This window comes from Cyrtonyx montezumae, unplaced genomic scaffold, assembly GCF_038088225.1.
Source record: "Cyrtonyx montezumae isolate F1298 unplaced genomic scaffold, pur_monq_1.0 scaffold_16, whole genome shotgun sequence".
Lineage (NCBI taxonomy): Eukaryota > Metazoa > Chordata > Aves > Galliformes > Odontophoridae > Cyrtonyx > Cyrtonyx montezumae.
In genome coordinates, this window is record NW_027071892.1 from 9,418,979 (window position 1) to 9,431,990 (window position 13,012).

A 13,012-nucleotide genomic window follows, 5' to 3' on the forward strand; every position below is an offset into this window, starting at 1 on the left:
CTGAGCAGGGGGTGCCACCGTGCTGGCTTCGCTGCGGCCCCCCCTGCCCCCCACACCGCCACCCCCGTGGTGCGTGTGCTGCTGCCTGCTTGGCTTTTCTAACCCAAGGAATGTATTGACCTAAGTATATGTATTTCTTTTCGGTTTACTTGTTCGTATGTACTGCCCAGCACTTTAAACAATGCTTTCCTCAGCTAACGACGACACACGCGATCTAACAAGAACGGGATAATATATCAGTATAAAGCAGTATTTTTTTGTTTGTTTGTTTGTTGAGCTCATACCTTGAAATGAGGAAGCGGTGATGAAGCGAACGCAGCCCCGTGGCCGCGCCGGTGCCTCCCGGAGAAGCACAAATGCAGTGGGAGAGTGAGGCATCCCAACCCCCCCCCCAGCTGCTGCTCTGGGGCTGCGTTCACTCTGCCCTCCCCATTTCACGTTATGGGTACTGTAAGTAATTTATATGGTGTTCTGTTGTTTGTTTGGTCTTTTTTTTTTTTTTTAATGTATATATTTTTGTATGTTTGCTATATTTTCATAGCATCGGTTAACGTGTTTGAAACGTGTAGATAGGAGACAGAATACTATTGTCAGAGTTATTTAAAGGATGTATTAAGTGCTTCTTTCTGGGAATGTCCCGTGTATATAAAGGTTCGGGTGTCTGTGTGCATGCGGTGCGTGTGCTCTCGAGGTGGGGGCAGCCCCTGCAGGCAGAGCCCCTCGTGCACGAGCTGGTGTGCTCTGCTTTGGGCTGAAGGGAGTGAGAACAGTGCCCCAGGGAGCAGCAGTGTTACTGCTGGAATGATGCTGAGACGCGGGGCTGCGGGGCTCCAGGCAGCTGCCACACAGCACGCTGCAGGCGGGGGTGCTCCGTGTGATGGCTTTGGGACCGGTGCAAATTGCGTTTGAAAAACGTGGCTGCTTGAAGGACAGAGGCTGTGGAAAGTTGCAGGTTACAGACAGAGGAAAAGAAGTGTGCTGGGATGGGGGGGCGGTCAGCTGGAAGGCTGCTGTGAAAGAGCAGCGAGTGTAGAGCACAGCAAACTGTTGTTAGCTAACTGAAAGCTTTCCTGAAGGGGCAGGTGAGGCGGGTGGAGGGAGGAGGTTACAGAGAAGTGCCAGGAGCTCAGCAGAAATGGGGCAGAACCCTGTCTGGCTGCAGGCACCAGCTCTCAGCTGTGTCCCCAGCGGGACATGGGGAGGGACAGGCACCGGGCAGCAGCCAGAGGGACTGTGCAGGGAGGAGAGCAAACCAAGCAGGTCTTGGAACCCTCTTGCCTCGTCCAGAGCCAAAAGAAGGGGTATCCCAAGAACCACAGTTGAGCACTCAGCCCCTTCCCCCCAGCTTAGCTTGAATATGTTCAAAGACATAAAGTTGTTAATGGGAGAGAGGCAGGCAGCAGTGCTTAGAAGAGCCCTGATGGGTGCAGCTGGACAAGGATGCTCCCCAGGGGGGCACCGGGACTCGGTTCCCCAGTGGCCGTTTCTTACCCCCTCGGCTTTGTGTGCGTGATTGTGGTGTGATGTGTGTGACTCACCAAGTGCTTCTTCTAATCAAAGAGGAGCAGAAACAGGCTAGGACAACTGCCCTACTTCTCACCTTCATTTGAAGTATGGAGAGCAGCTCTGGAACCCACACAGTTGTTTGTCAATACACAGACAGCACCGAGGGCCCGCGTGCCCAGCGGGCACCACAGACAGCTTCCAAGCAATCACAGTTCTCAGTGCAGCATTTATTTGTACAAACTATAGCAACACTCACAGAGTTCCTTCACTGTCACAGCTGAGGTACCACGTAGACACACACTTTGCTGCAGTCAGTGAGTGTGGCAGCAACCAACGTACAGCCCTAACCAATAAGTACTCCTGAATGTATATTTCTGTGTCTGTAGTCGCCAAGAGATGGTTTCTTATTTATTAAGTCTCATAAAGATGCAACAGTATCAAGCTGCTTCAATTAAAAAAAAAAAAACACACAAAAACAAAACTATCCACTAGTTTAAAAGGGAGAGGGAGGGACCTCTATATAAATGCTATTTTGTTTTTAAAAGCAGATGATTGTGACCAAAATGCCAATTGTTACCATCTGGTCAGCATTTACTGCAAACAAAAATTCCGTATTTTGTAACTGTGGGGATGTTTCCTAAAAAAAAAAAAAAAAAAAAAAAACCCGACAAGGTCAAATAAAAGCTGACTGCTACAGACTGCCTCCATTGCTTTTGTTGCTCTCTCAGCCCCACAGTGACCCACGCACTGCTGCCAGGAAGAGCTCAGGAGAGGCCCAGGGGCACTGCAGCACTCACCAGAGCCCATCCCCACCACGCCAGCCTCACTCCTCCTGCCTGCGACCAGAATTTCAGCTGACACCTCCTGCACAGTGCACTCCCATCAGCCTGCCCACGAGGGAAGCTTTGCTCCATAGTTAACTACAACAGCTCGTTAGTGAAGGGGCTGCAGCCAACACAGAGTGCCTGCAACGATGTTACTTGAGACCTCCCAGGCCAGCAAAAACCCACTGACCGTACAGATACTGTTATTTCCTTTAGGACTTACGTATAAACACTCAAAACACAACGCACACTTAGGGTTCCCAAACAGCCCTGCATCAGTTAGTAGGGTCGCTCTGCAGTTCTGTGTGCTGACTGCACTCAGCCCCACTGCTAGGGCTCTATAGGTACTGTTATCAGAAAGCCACGCTTCCCATTTACTCACGAAGCAGGAGCTTCAGTACTCACAGTGTCATCCAGCTTACGTGGTGTCTTCCAGTTTGGTAGTGTAGTGGCTGACAACCATCTCAGCACAGGATGGGCCACACAACCCCACCCCACCTGTACACACCTGCACTGAGAGCACCACCACTGAACTACAACAGCCAGGCTCCCAGGAGGGGATACTGCCCTCGTGTGTTAGTGCCAAGGGCAAAACTCCTTCACAGCTGATGCCACCACGACAAGCCAACTGCCTTTCTAATTGGCTTTTCCAAGGTGCACAGGGAGGGAAAAGTCACCCTCAGCATTGCTACAATTGGTGCAGCTGAACCTAGAAAGCACAGCTGGCTTCTGACCAAGTCCTCGCAGTCAGTCCCAGTGGGTCAGGGCAGTTCATCCCCAGTGGTCTGTGTCTCAGCTCTTCGCCGTCCTGCTGCTCCACTGAGAGGTTCCCATCTCTCTGCTCTGCGTTACTTCCAGCAGCAAAAAGGGATCACTGACTCAAGAGCAGATATCATCCTTGGGAATTTAAGCAGGACGTCTTGCAGAGAACCTGGATTAAACCCTACTAAACTGGCAGCACAGGAAGCCTCACAGTCTGTAGAGTTCAAGTGCCACGAGGCACCAAGGCCTGCAGGGGAACGGAGATTCTGGACTGCTTAGAAACAATGGCTGGAGCTTCAGTACTTCGTATTCTACTCCCACTAAGGGTGTCAGAATTTCCCCAGCTCTTGTACCTTCCACGTGTGTGATGAAGTGCAGAGTTATCAGACTCCATCTGCCCCCACCAGACACTGGTGTTTGAGGGAGCCCAGAAGGTTCTGCAAGAAAGTTCCCACCAGAGATGGAAGTTTTGGAGGAGCTCAAACCAAATTAAAACAAAGCACGTGGAGTTGGTCCTCTCTTGGAGCATCAGACAGCAGTGGCAGGCTGAGACAGCAAACACGTTCAATCCTCCTGGTAAGTTAGGTTCAGTGCTGAGTCCACATGAAAGCAGCACAGTCACACTGCATTTGCCAAACCCTTCTCCTCTACGTCCACGCAGCTGCACCGAGTCAGCATGCAGGTGTAACACATTCCCTGCCTTGTTTGACACCAAACAGACACACCAACCCATGGGCACCTACACAAACTCAGTGAAGTCATCCACCGAGGAGATGAGCCGCTTCCTCTGCCCGGTCTCGTAGGCTGGAGGTGGGTCCTGAGCCATCTGGGGAGAGGGCTTTGTGGGAGCAGAGGGGTGCATCTGCAGGGGAACACCAGGAGTTTGGTACTGGGTTTCTTCACGTAGCTGAAAGTCAAATGAGAACAGATGAGCTCCATGAGCTGCTGCAAGGGGAGCTGTTCGGAAGCTCCCAAGTCCAGACTTATCTCACTACACCTGCTGTTCCCACAAGAGCTGGATTCTAACCCTCAAACACACTTCATTCCTCTGATTCGAGTTTTGATAGCTGATTTTGTTTGCCTTATTTGCAACGACGCTTTGTAAGGCAGAGGTTAGTTGTCAACATCCAAACACACATCCCTGCTTACCCGGTGCCTCAGCCGCTTGATGTGCCGCAGCCGAGCGATCCACTTGGACGGGTACGTGTCAGTAGGGTTGGATCGACTATGGTGAACCTGGGAAGCCATCTAATTCGGGAAGGGTGGGGAGAAGCAGGGAAAGAGAGGATGCACATTAACATAACAACATGATAACATGAACAGAACGTTTCGGTCCAGCCTGGCAGCGACTGAAATACAGCTCTAAGTTATAACTGTCCGTGTGGTAACTGACTGAAAGGTTGGCAGAAATAACTGGGGCAGAAAGCTGACTTGCTTTAGCGAGCTCTTCTTGTTTCCTTTGTAAGCTGCCAGCTGAAGGACAGAAGGTCCCAGGGAGCTCAGGGTACTCACGTTAGCATGCAGGGCCATCTGTCGGGCGACGAACGGCAGGTTCTTGTCAGAGATAATCTTAGCAACACTCGTGTCCACGAGGCCCTCCATGTCTTCGTTTCAAAGGAAAAACAAAAATCTTCGTCAGACAGTTAAGAGAGAAGAACAAGACAAAAATCTGCCAGTAACTAAATGGAGAATCTCAGGAGTTCCCACCCAGCACTACAGCTCCAACGTGACAGACTGCAACTGAACACAGCCAACCCAAATTCTGGCTGCTCTATGGGGGAAGACACATATATAGGATGTACACAGGTGCTGCTATGCAGCAAACTGGTTTCAAAGAATTTCTCTTGGAAGCGTTTACTTTTGGAATGCAAAAACACTGCAAAGTGATGTCAGCTATTGCCAGCAATAAAGGAAAGGCTGAGAAGAAATGGGGGGGGGGTTCCTACCTTTTCGACATTGCAGCGTGACCAGGTTGCAGTCATAGTCAAGTGGTGTTATGATCACGTGCACAAAATTGAACTGACCCTAAAGGGAAAACAATAAAACAGTCAAACACACATTACTGGCAGCTGTTGTGACTCTGGTGAATGCCATGTGCCAGCATGCATAAACCCACTGTGGCAGATAACCTCCGCTCGTGGTCACTGCTTACCAAGAGGACACATGTCAGATCAAGGGTTTACAAACAGCCAAATGCCTGCTCTGTAACAGGCCTGGAGGGAAAATCCTGTACCTTTATTGTTCCCAGTTTGAAGTCCTCACCAGAATCATTGTAAACAATAGAAACAAAATCATTCCCAAGGTGCCTCTTCTTGTCGCAGCGGTATTTATCCAAATCCTTTGTGGGCATCAGTGTAGCAATGTGGAAAATGGCTGAAGAGGAAACAGAAGGACCCTTAGGCTGAGCTTAGGTAGTGCTGCAAGCAGTAATGTTTAACTCTCAGCATTTGCCTGAAAAACAAAGTAGTATGGGCACCACTGTAATGAGAAAAACACACTGTGCTCCCTTGACAGGTCTGTCCCTATTTGGGACAGCTGAATTCAGCCCTTGCAGACTGCTCCAGCAGTACCTGAGCACAGAGCATTGTGGGTGGCTGCCACTCTTAAGTGCTGCCCTCCATGGCCTGCTCCAGCAGCTGCTGAGACTCTCCTTACAGAAGGCATGTACACACCTCTCCCAAACTCAGAGACTTCAGAGAGAGAACGGAGGGAAAACACAGCCCCAGGTCATCCTCACTACACCCCCAGAAAGGAAACAGTCTGTAGAAAGTGGCTCGGTCTTGAAATGAGAAGAAACCATCCTTGCACTTCTGCCTCCTGCAGACACCGTACCTTGCATGATGTCATCGTGCCAGCAGTAGGTGAACTGTCCATCCTCCCCACACACATCCAGGCCACCGAGGTAGATCTTATCTGGCTGGCAGTCTTTGAGCTCAATGAGCTTCCCTAAGCCCGTCAGGAACTCGGTGTAGCGATAGGAGCCGTGCTCATTCGACAGAATAGCGATTTCATTGTTGCTCTAGGAAACAAGAGCACAGAGGCCCAAAATGAAGGCAAAGAGCACTCCATCAGCGTGAGCAATTGGGTTGCCACCTCCCCAGAAGGGCCTCGCACAGGCACTGATTTCTAACGCAGGAAACTAAGGCAAAGCTCAGCTCCTCACAGCTGGAGAAGCAGCGCCCGCCCTTCTGCTGAGATGGAGCCATTGAGTGATGAATGCACCTGCACACAGCTCACCTGGCCCTCTCCAACGTACAGCACTGCGATCTTGTGCGTGTCATAGGAAGGAATCTGATCCAGGAGCTGCACCGATTTTTCAAATGTCTGCAATCAAAGCATTTGTCACATCTTCACAAAGGCAGCATCTCTGAACGCCCGCTGCTCCCCCCGAAACCTCTTCAGGATCTTAATGAGGTCAGAAAAATTGATGACGGGAATTGAAAGCGTTACAATACAACAAATCCTTGCCTACCTCATTTGGCAGCAGGAGGGGCTTGTTGTTTTCATCACCAAAGAACGGGGAATGGTACAGTTGTAAAAACACAAAGCTAAGGGAGAGAGGGGAAAATGCGTTCTGTTATCATAAACATTCGATCCATTTTGACGTGCTGTATGCAAGAACTTTCTGTAAAGAATTAAAAATAGGGACAATTAAAATTCTAGCAGAGTATTACTCATCTTCCAGAGCCAATGGGTGCCTGGACTCCCTGCAGCTTGTCAAAAACCCCTGTCACAAAAACAATCTTTATGTCAAACAGCGGCAGCTGCACGAATTCCCTGTTCAAAAGGCAATCTTCACACACAGCAAAGGAGCAGGAACACACTGCTGCCTCACAGCCACACGGGGCACTTCCAGCCCACTGCACCAACCATCGTACAGACACTTGCACTCTACAAAACAAATCTGCCCCTTGTAAGATGAAGATTGTCTAAGAACACAATCTGGGGCAACTCCCTACAGCTGGGGTTCAAACTGCTATATACTATCATCTTTCTTTTGCACAGTGTTTTGCATATGACATTTCCCAGACAGCAAGACCAACAGCTCATCCTGCTCACCTGAATAAACTGGGAACCATTTAGGAGATTAATTTCCTAAGACTGCAAAGTTAATTTGGCAATACTAAGTTGAACATTTCTGTGTTAAAGCCTGAGAAAAGAAGCAGTTATTCTTTTTAACCAGCTACTGTTTTGTAGATCCCATAAAACCTACAGACCCACTGGGACAAATCCAGCCACGGCTCCAGCAATTACAAGCTCCACATCATAGAACTGTTACGGTCATTGAGGCTGGAAAAGACCTCTAAGGTCACGTAGTCCACACGCTCCTCAACATACCTTGGGTTGATTCCAGGTACTTTCTCAGCATTGGTGGCTGCTGTTCTGCTCTTAAAGGCATCTCTCTCCATCCTCTTCCCTCTCCGTGATGGGGCAGAGTCAGAGATGGTGTACCCCCGGGGCCGGTGCCCGGATGGGGAGCGTGGTGAGGTGGCGGGGCCGCTGCCATCCAACCCCCTCGAGCCTGCTGCTCTGGCATCCTCACCCTTGCTCAGCCAACTGCCCAGTCCTTCCCCTTCCAGGTTCTCAGACTGAGATTTGGACTTCACTTCCGTGCTCAGTCTCCTCGTTACTTCTCTGCCGTTTGCATCTTTGAGGATCTCCTGCAGGGTCTGCAGCTCAGGGGAAGAGCTCGACTTGCTGAGGGGCTGGGAGGGCTGGAAGGAGAGCTCCTCCAGTGCCCGGCCATCCTCTGCTGGCAGCACTCTCCCGATGGGAATACCTCCCTCCACCAGCTCATCTGACTTCAGAGATTTTTCTTCTTGGCTAGAGGTTGAGGAGGACTTAAGGAAGAAGAAACAAATACAGTTTTCCTAATTCACAGAGTAACAGCTGACAACAGTGACACTGAGGCAGCCCCGGGCAGAGCACAGACACCTCTCAGGCCTTTCTGAGGACAGGGCTGTAATGCAGCACGGAGCTGCCACCACTGCTTACCCTGCTGTAAGACTCCTGGGCTTTACCAAACCTTTCCTCGCTCAGGACTTGCTCAGAACACGATGTCTCAAAATCTTCACTCTCTGGAGACTCAGCTGGGGACTCTGTTTCCTTCAGCTCCATTTCCAAGGGGCTCCCTTCCTCCAGCACTACCGCAGATTCTACCAAGACACAACACAGAAGCACTGAAGTCTGCAGAGAGGTGTGGACCGGCAGGCCCCCGTGCTTTCCTCTCAGGTCCCAGCCTTTTCCCTACGGGATCTCAATGGCCATATGGAATGAGTGGTCTGGTTCTTTGGTTTGGTGTTTTATCAGACTTGCTCCTGCTTTCCCTTCTGTACAGAATCACTGATTGCCTTACCCTCACAGCAAAGGGCTGCAGCTGCTTTTGTCAAAACATGTGCAGTTGTTTCCAATTGTCACTGATGAACAAGCAGAGGGACAGAATGAAGGAAATGGGACCTTGTACACCAATGCTCAGCTATCAGGACACACAGGAACTACAGAGGTGCAAGAAAATACAAGACTGGTATTAAAAGTTCATCATTATCCAGGCAATGAAGACATCGGTTCTATGCAAGTATGCAAAATATAAGTTTTTCTTGTATGCTCCTGTGCCTTGTAGTGGCCTAGAAGGAGGTAAGAAATTTTCCTAGGAGCAGTTTCCTTGCAGTTTGGCAGTTTTCCTAGTATGTCTCAGTAGAAGCAAACCAATTCAGCCCTAGACATGTGAAAGGACAAGAGAGCAAGAGTAACACATGCACTGCAGCAATACTGGGAAACCTGCACGTGGCATCTGATCAGACAAATGGTTAACAAACCACACTGACAAGAAAGCTCCTTCGAAGCCCTGTCTATGGTGGAGGAAGTATTTGCAGATTTAACCTTGCAGCTACTCCAGGCCGTGCCCTGACCACAGGGCTGAGTGTGACCAAGGGCTCCTCCTGGCCTTGTTTTTTGTCCTGAGGAAAAGGCTGGAGAACAGGAGGCTTCCCATTATGCACACAAGGGACTGGAGGACCAATCTGAAAGGCCAAGATTTGTTTTTCAAACTTAAAAACAAACAAAATAATAATAATAAAAATTAAAAAAGCACACACGAAAAATAAAAAACAAAAAATCAGCAAAACATTAAAAAAAAAAAGAAAAAGAAATCACTAAAGCAGCTTTTCCTGGATTGATTTCAGCTCGCAGGACCAAAGTTATTTCAAAGAAGCAATTAAGAGTTAGCATTGCACACACATACCTTCTAAAAAACAAACAAACGAACAAACCAACAACCAAAACACGTGCTGATCTGGTTAGCTGTCCAAGCCAGAACACACCTGCACATACCCAGCATTTCCAGGCTCCTCCAGCTCCTGCATTACTGCCAAGATTGCTAGTGTTTTTAAATAATGTGTGTGAGCACTCACTAATTATACTGTAGGTGGGAATAATATGAGCAGAGAGGAAAAGCATAGAAAAATATTTTACTGCAGCATCATTATGCTGCTTTAAGAGACCTAAGTCAAACAACAATAGCAGTTAAGAATACCTTGGTGCTCTACAGAGAATTTTCCACTGAAGGAAAGTAGGCAGGAGGAAACATATGTACACACACATACATCAACTTCTTTTATCAGATTCTGTGTCCCATTTTGGGCTGAGTAGCATAGGATTTGATTTCTGGGTAGTTTGTCCTGCTGCATACTACATGTTATTCTCAGAAGTGGGAGCTTTCACCTTTAGTAAAGCACAAAGCCAATTGTAAAATGAGGCTGAAAGTAATAATTCACTGAGAGGCCACTGCACTCTGAGCCTCACAACTGACAATCCACCCAAGCTAAAAGAAAAGGTATTTTAAGAAATTATCTGCACTTGCAAATGTTGCATCTGGCTTGGACTTCTTCATGCTAGTCAGGATCCCATTTGTTGAGAGTAATGAGACCAGGAACAGACAGGAGACATGGAAGGGAAAAATGAAGTATGAGGGATATATTTTCTATGAATCAGAGGTGTTCTTCTATGGCAATACTGTTTTTTGTTTTTTTCCTTAAAGATATATAAATATACCTGCCCAGGATATGCTCCTGTGCAACTTCCCTTGACAACTGGACTGGTACATGGAAGAGAAAGAGGCCACTGCAAAGGGAAATCAAGTGAGCAGCTACATCAAAAGGAAGGAGAGACTATGTGAAAATAAATAAATAAATAAAAAAGCACAGAGTTTAAAATGTAACCAAGAGCCTATTTAAAAACAAATAAAATAAAACAAAATAAACAAAGGAAAGAACAAGCTGGGATAAGCTCACTAGATGCAAAGGGATACTTCCAGGGTGCAAGGTTTCAACATGAATAAGAAGGCATAAACACATCCAAACAATGCAGACTCGAAATGCTCTCTTTGAAAAATACATCTTTTGGGTTACAGAAATGGAAGATTGCTCAGTGATAACCCAGCACACGCAGAAAAACCAGCCTGAGCTTTTCCTGAGCTACGTGCTTTTGGCAAAAGATCGCTTTTAAATGCACAGAAAAGTTTGAGGAGCAGGAATGACGTAACCTCTTAAGGTTTAGTCATGACATTCTGACAGTAAAACTTCAGAACATTCACCTGACTTGTCGCAGCTGGCTGCTGCAGAAGTTGTGTCAGGAAGAATAAGGCCAAAACAACTTTCTCACTGACTGATAAAGGAATGGCATTTACGTAGGTGCTTCTTTTAATTCATAAATCAGAGGCCTATATACCACAGTATTGGCATTCTGTTATTACTTTAGGATCTGATCCTGGCTGGCAAGGCTTGCATAGGCCATCTTCCTACCAACCTAGCACTGCCAGTGCTTCAGAAAAAGTGTTAAACTGAAGACAAACGGAAGCACTGCATGGGAAGATCTATCCACATGTGGGATGCTCAGATCAACCCCAAACAAATAAGAAAGGCAAAAGGTCCACGATGTTGTTCATTTCCATTTGGCAAGCAGTTATCATGAAAGGCATTACTCCTCCAAAGCAGTGCCACTGCTCCCCTCTTTCTCGAAGGCAGATTTTTCTGATGGAACATCAGAAGCAAGGAGAAAGGGAATGTTGCACAGCAAACTCTCAAGGAGAACTCATTCCCCTGCTCATTTCTGTGTTACTCCTCAAGCTACTAACTTACAGTTGAGGAAGATTTGCAGTAACTTCAACAGATGTGAAAGCCTCGTGGCAGCTACGCTAGACACACGGTTGCCTTGGCATCTCTCACCTGTGTTGGAACGCTGGAGAAGGGATGGCTTGGCTGTCCCAGTGGCCAAACTGGAGGAAGGGACAGACAGGGACTTGTAGAGAGCTGTTTCTCTGTGCTCTTTAAAACGCTCCGCAGCCATGAGTGCATTGGACAGCTCTTGCAGGGGCATATTGTTAATGTCTGAAGAAAAGGGACTGAGCGGGTTCTCCAGACTCATTAGCCAGCTTGTGTTGCCTGACAAAGACAAGCAGGAAAGGTAGATAAGTAATTTCACTCCAGAAAGCTCACAACTAACACTGGGGATGGGGGAGAATAAAAAAGCACAGATTGTTTTTGATTATGTAAATAAAATCCAAACAGTGAAAGTTCTCAGCTCCACTGTCTCCCACTGCATCCTTCACCCCGGGCTCTTCATAAACAATCCCTGGTAAACTCATTACCACACCAGGTTCCCAAAAGGGGAATACTCAGGTATTTTAATGAATGATACTGGGTCAGTTATTTTGTCAGCAAGCACCTTCCAGCTGAAACAGACAATTCCCAGTTAATGTACTGCAGCATTCAAGAATTTTGACTTTTAACATCTGCCATTACTCCTTCTCTAACAGCACTCAACTCTGCAACTGCTCTAGCCATAAGCCTCAATCATCTTAACTCTAGCAGGGGAAGATGAAACATACAACAGGCAGGTTTTCAAGAAACAACACAGACCAGTGTCAACATCAGCCTTACTTCAAGCCAGATAAACCAGCAGACACAGCTTCTGCAGGAGTTCTTAATCTACAATTAGAAATCCTCACTCCAACCTTCTCACAGGTCTTTTGCAGTTAAAAACAAGAGTGATTACAAAGAATCAGGTATCAGATAAATTGCTTTAAAGAGCCAGTAAGCAATCAAAGTGATTTATTTGAGCTAAAAAAAGGATTTTTCCTTTTCATTCAGGCTCCAAATCAGGAGAGCTCATTCCACACCCAGATCACAATACCTGTGGGTCTGCGCACGAGGATTTCCGCCCAGCCCTGTGTCAGCAGTGGGACATATGCAGCTAAGTTTGCTTTTTCTTTCTGCAGGGGTGTCTGTGGAGCAGGATTAGTCTTCTCTGTCCGAGATGCAGGAGCAGGAGGACTCTGTGTCCCCTGGGAAGCTGAGCCACCAGGGAAGTGGGAGGCTGTGCTGTCTAAGGCACCAACACGTAAGGCATGACCACCTAGCAAAACAGGCACAGAAGGGAGAGCCATGTTTAGCTGACAGTAAAAATATCAGAGAAATAGTAAGCTTGCTGAGATCCTCTAGCAGTTGTGCTCACAATGTTGGAAACCCACGAGAGCTTCACCTTGCGTCTGTTTCTTATAAACAACGTCTGACAGATCTAGGTGATTCTCATTGCAAATGCTCTTGCAATGAGACTTAACCAGCTGCCAATTTTCCTGCAAGGAAGGCAAGCAGGAGAAATACTAGTACTCCTGAGGCCAAAAGCTGCTGCTACCTGCTCCCTATTAAATACTAGACAAATCCAGATTCTCAAATGAGCTTAGCAGTAGGTGCTAGAACACTTAAGCCTGCAACACAGAGCCAGCAGTAAGACGCCAGGACAGGAATTTACCAGACATGGATCTGACTCTGTTGCGAGAGCTTCTGCAAACCTGCTGCCCAGCTTGAGATTCGAGCTTTGCTGGAGCTTCTTTAGTTTGTCTCACTTGCAAAACAGGGTCTGAG

General features: G+C 47.6%; 1 protein-coding gene across 7 annotated transcripts in view; it reads right to left on the reverse strand.

Annotated features, from left to right (window-relative positions):
* Positions 1 to 1,712: 1,712 nt before the first annotated feature.
* TSC2 (TSC complex subunit 2) overlaps positions 1,713 to 13,012 on the reverse strand; it is a 30,718-nt gene continuing 19,418 nt past the window's right edge. For 3 of the 7 annotated variants that reach the window (XM_065732699.1, XM_065732695.1, XM_065732694.1), the window contains 14 exons: positions 12,900 to 13,012; positions 12,282 to 12,503; positions 11,315 to 11,530; positions 10,143 to 10,211; positions 8,088 to 8,248; positions 7,431 to 7,933; positions 6,565 to 6,640; positions 6,330 to 6,416; positions 5,925 to 6,111; positions 5,326 to 5,465; positions 5,039 to 5,117; positions 4,605 to 4,696; positions 4,242 to 4,340; positions 1,713 to 3,999 (listed from right to left, as the gene is read on the reverse strand). In XM_065732699.1, coding sequence (XP_065588771.1) covers positions 3,832 to 3,999; positions 4,242 to 4,340; positions 4,605 to 4,696; positions 5,039 to 5,117; positions 5,326 to 5,465; positions 5,925 to 6,111; positions 6,330 to 6,416; positions 6,565 to 6,640; positions 7,431 to 7,933; positions 8,088 to 8,248; positions 10,143 to 10,211; positions 11,315 to 11,530; positions 12,282 to 12,503; positions 12,900 to 13,012 — 2,212 coding nt within the window. In that variant the 3' untranslated portion in view covers positions 1,713 to 3,831. Of the gene's footprint in view, positions 4,000 to 4,241; positions 4,341 to 4,604; positions 4,697 to 5,038; positions 5,118 to 5,325; positions 5,466 to 5,924; positions 6,112 to 6,329; positions 6,417 to 6,564; positions 6,641 to 7,430; positions 7,934 to 8,087; positions 8,249 to 10,142; positions 10,212 to 11,314; positions 11,531 to 12,281; positions 12,504 to 12,899 lie in introns of those variants that run through there. The other 4 variants (XM_065732700.1, XM_065732698.1, XM_065732696.1 and 1 more) reach the window with 2 other exon arrangements.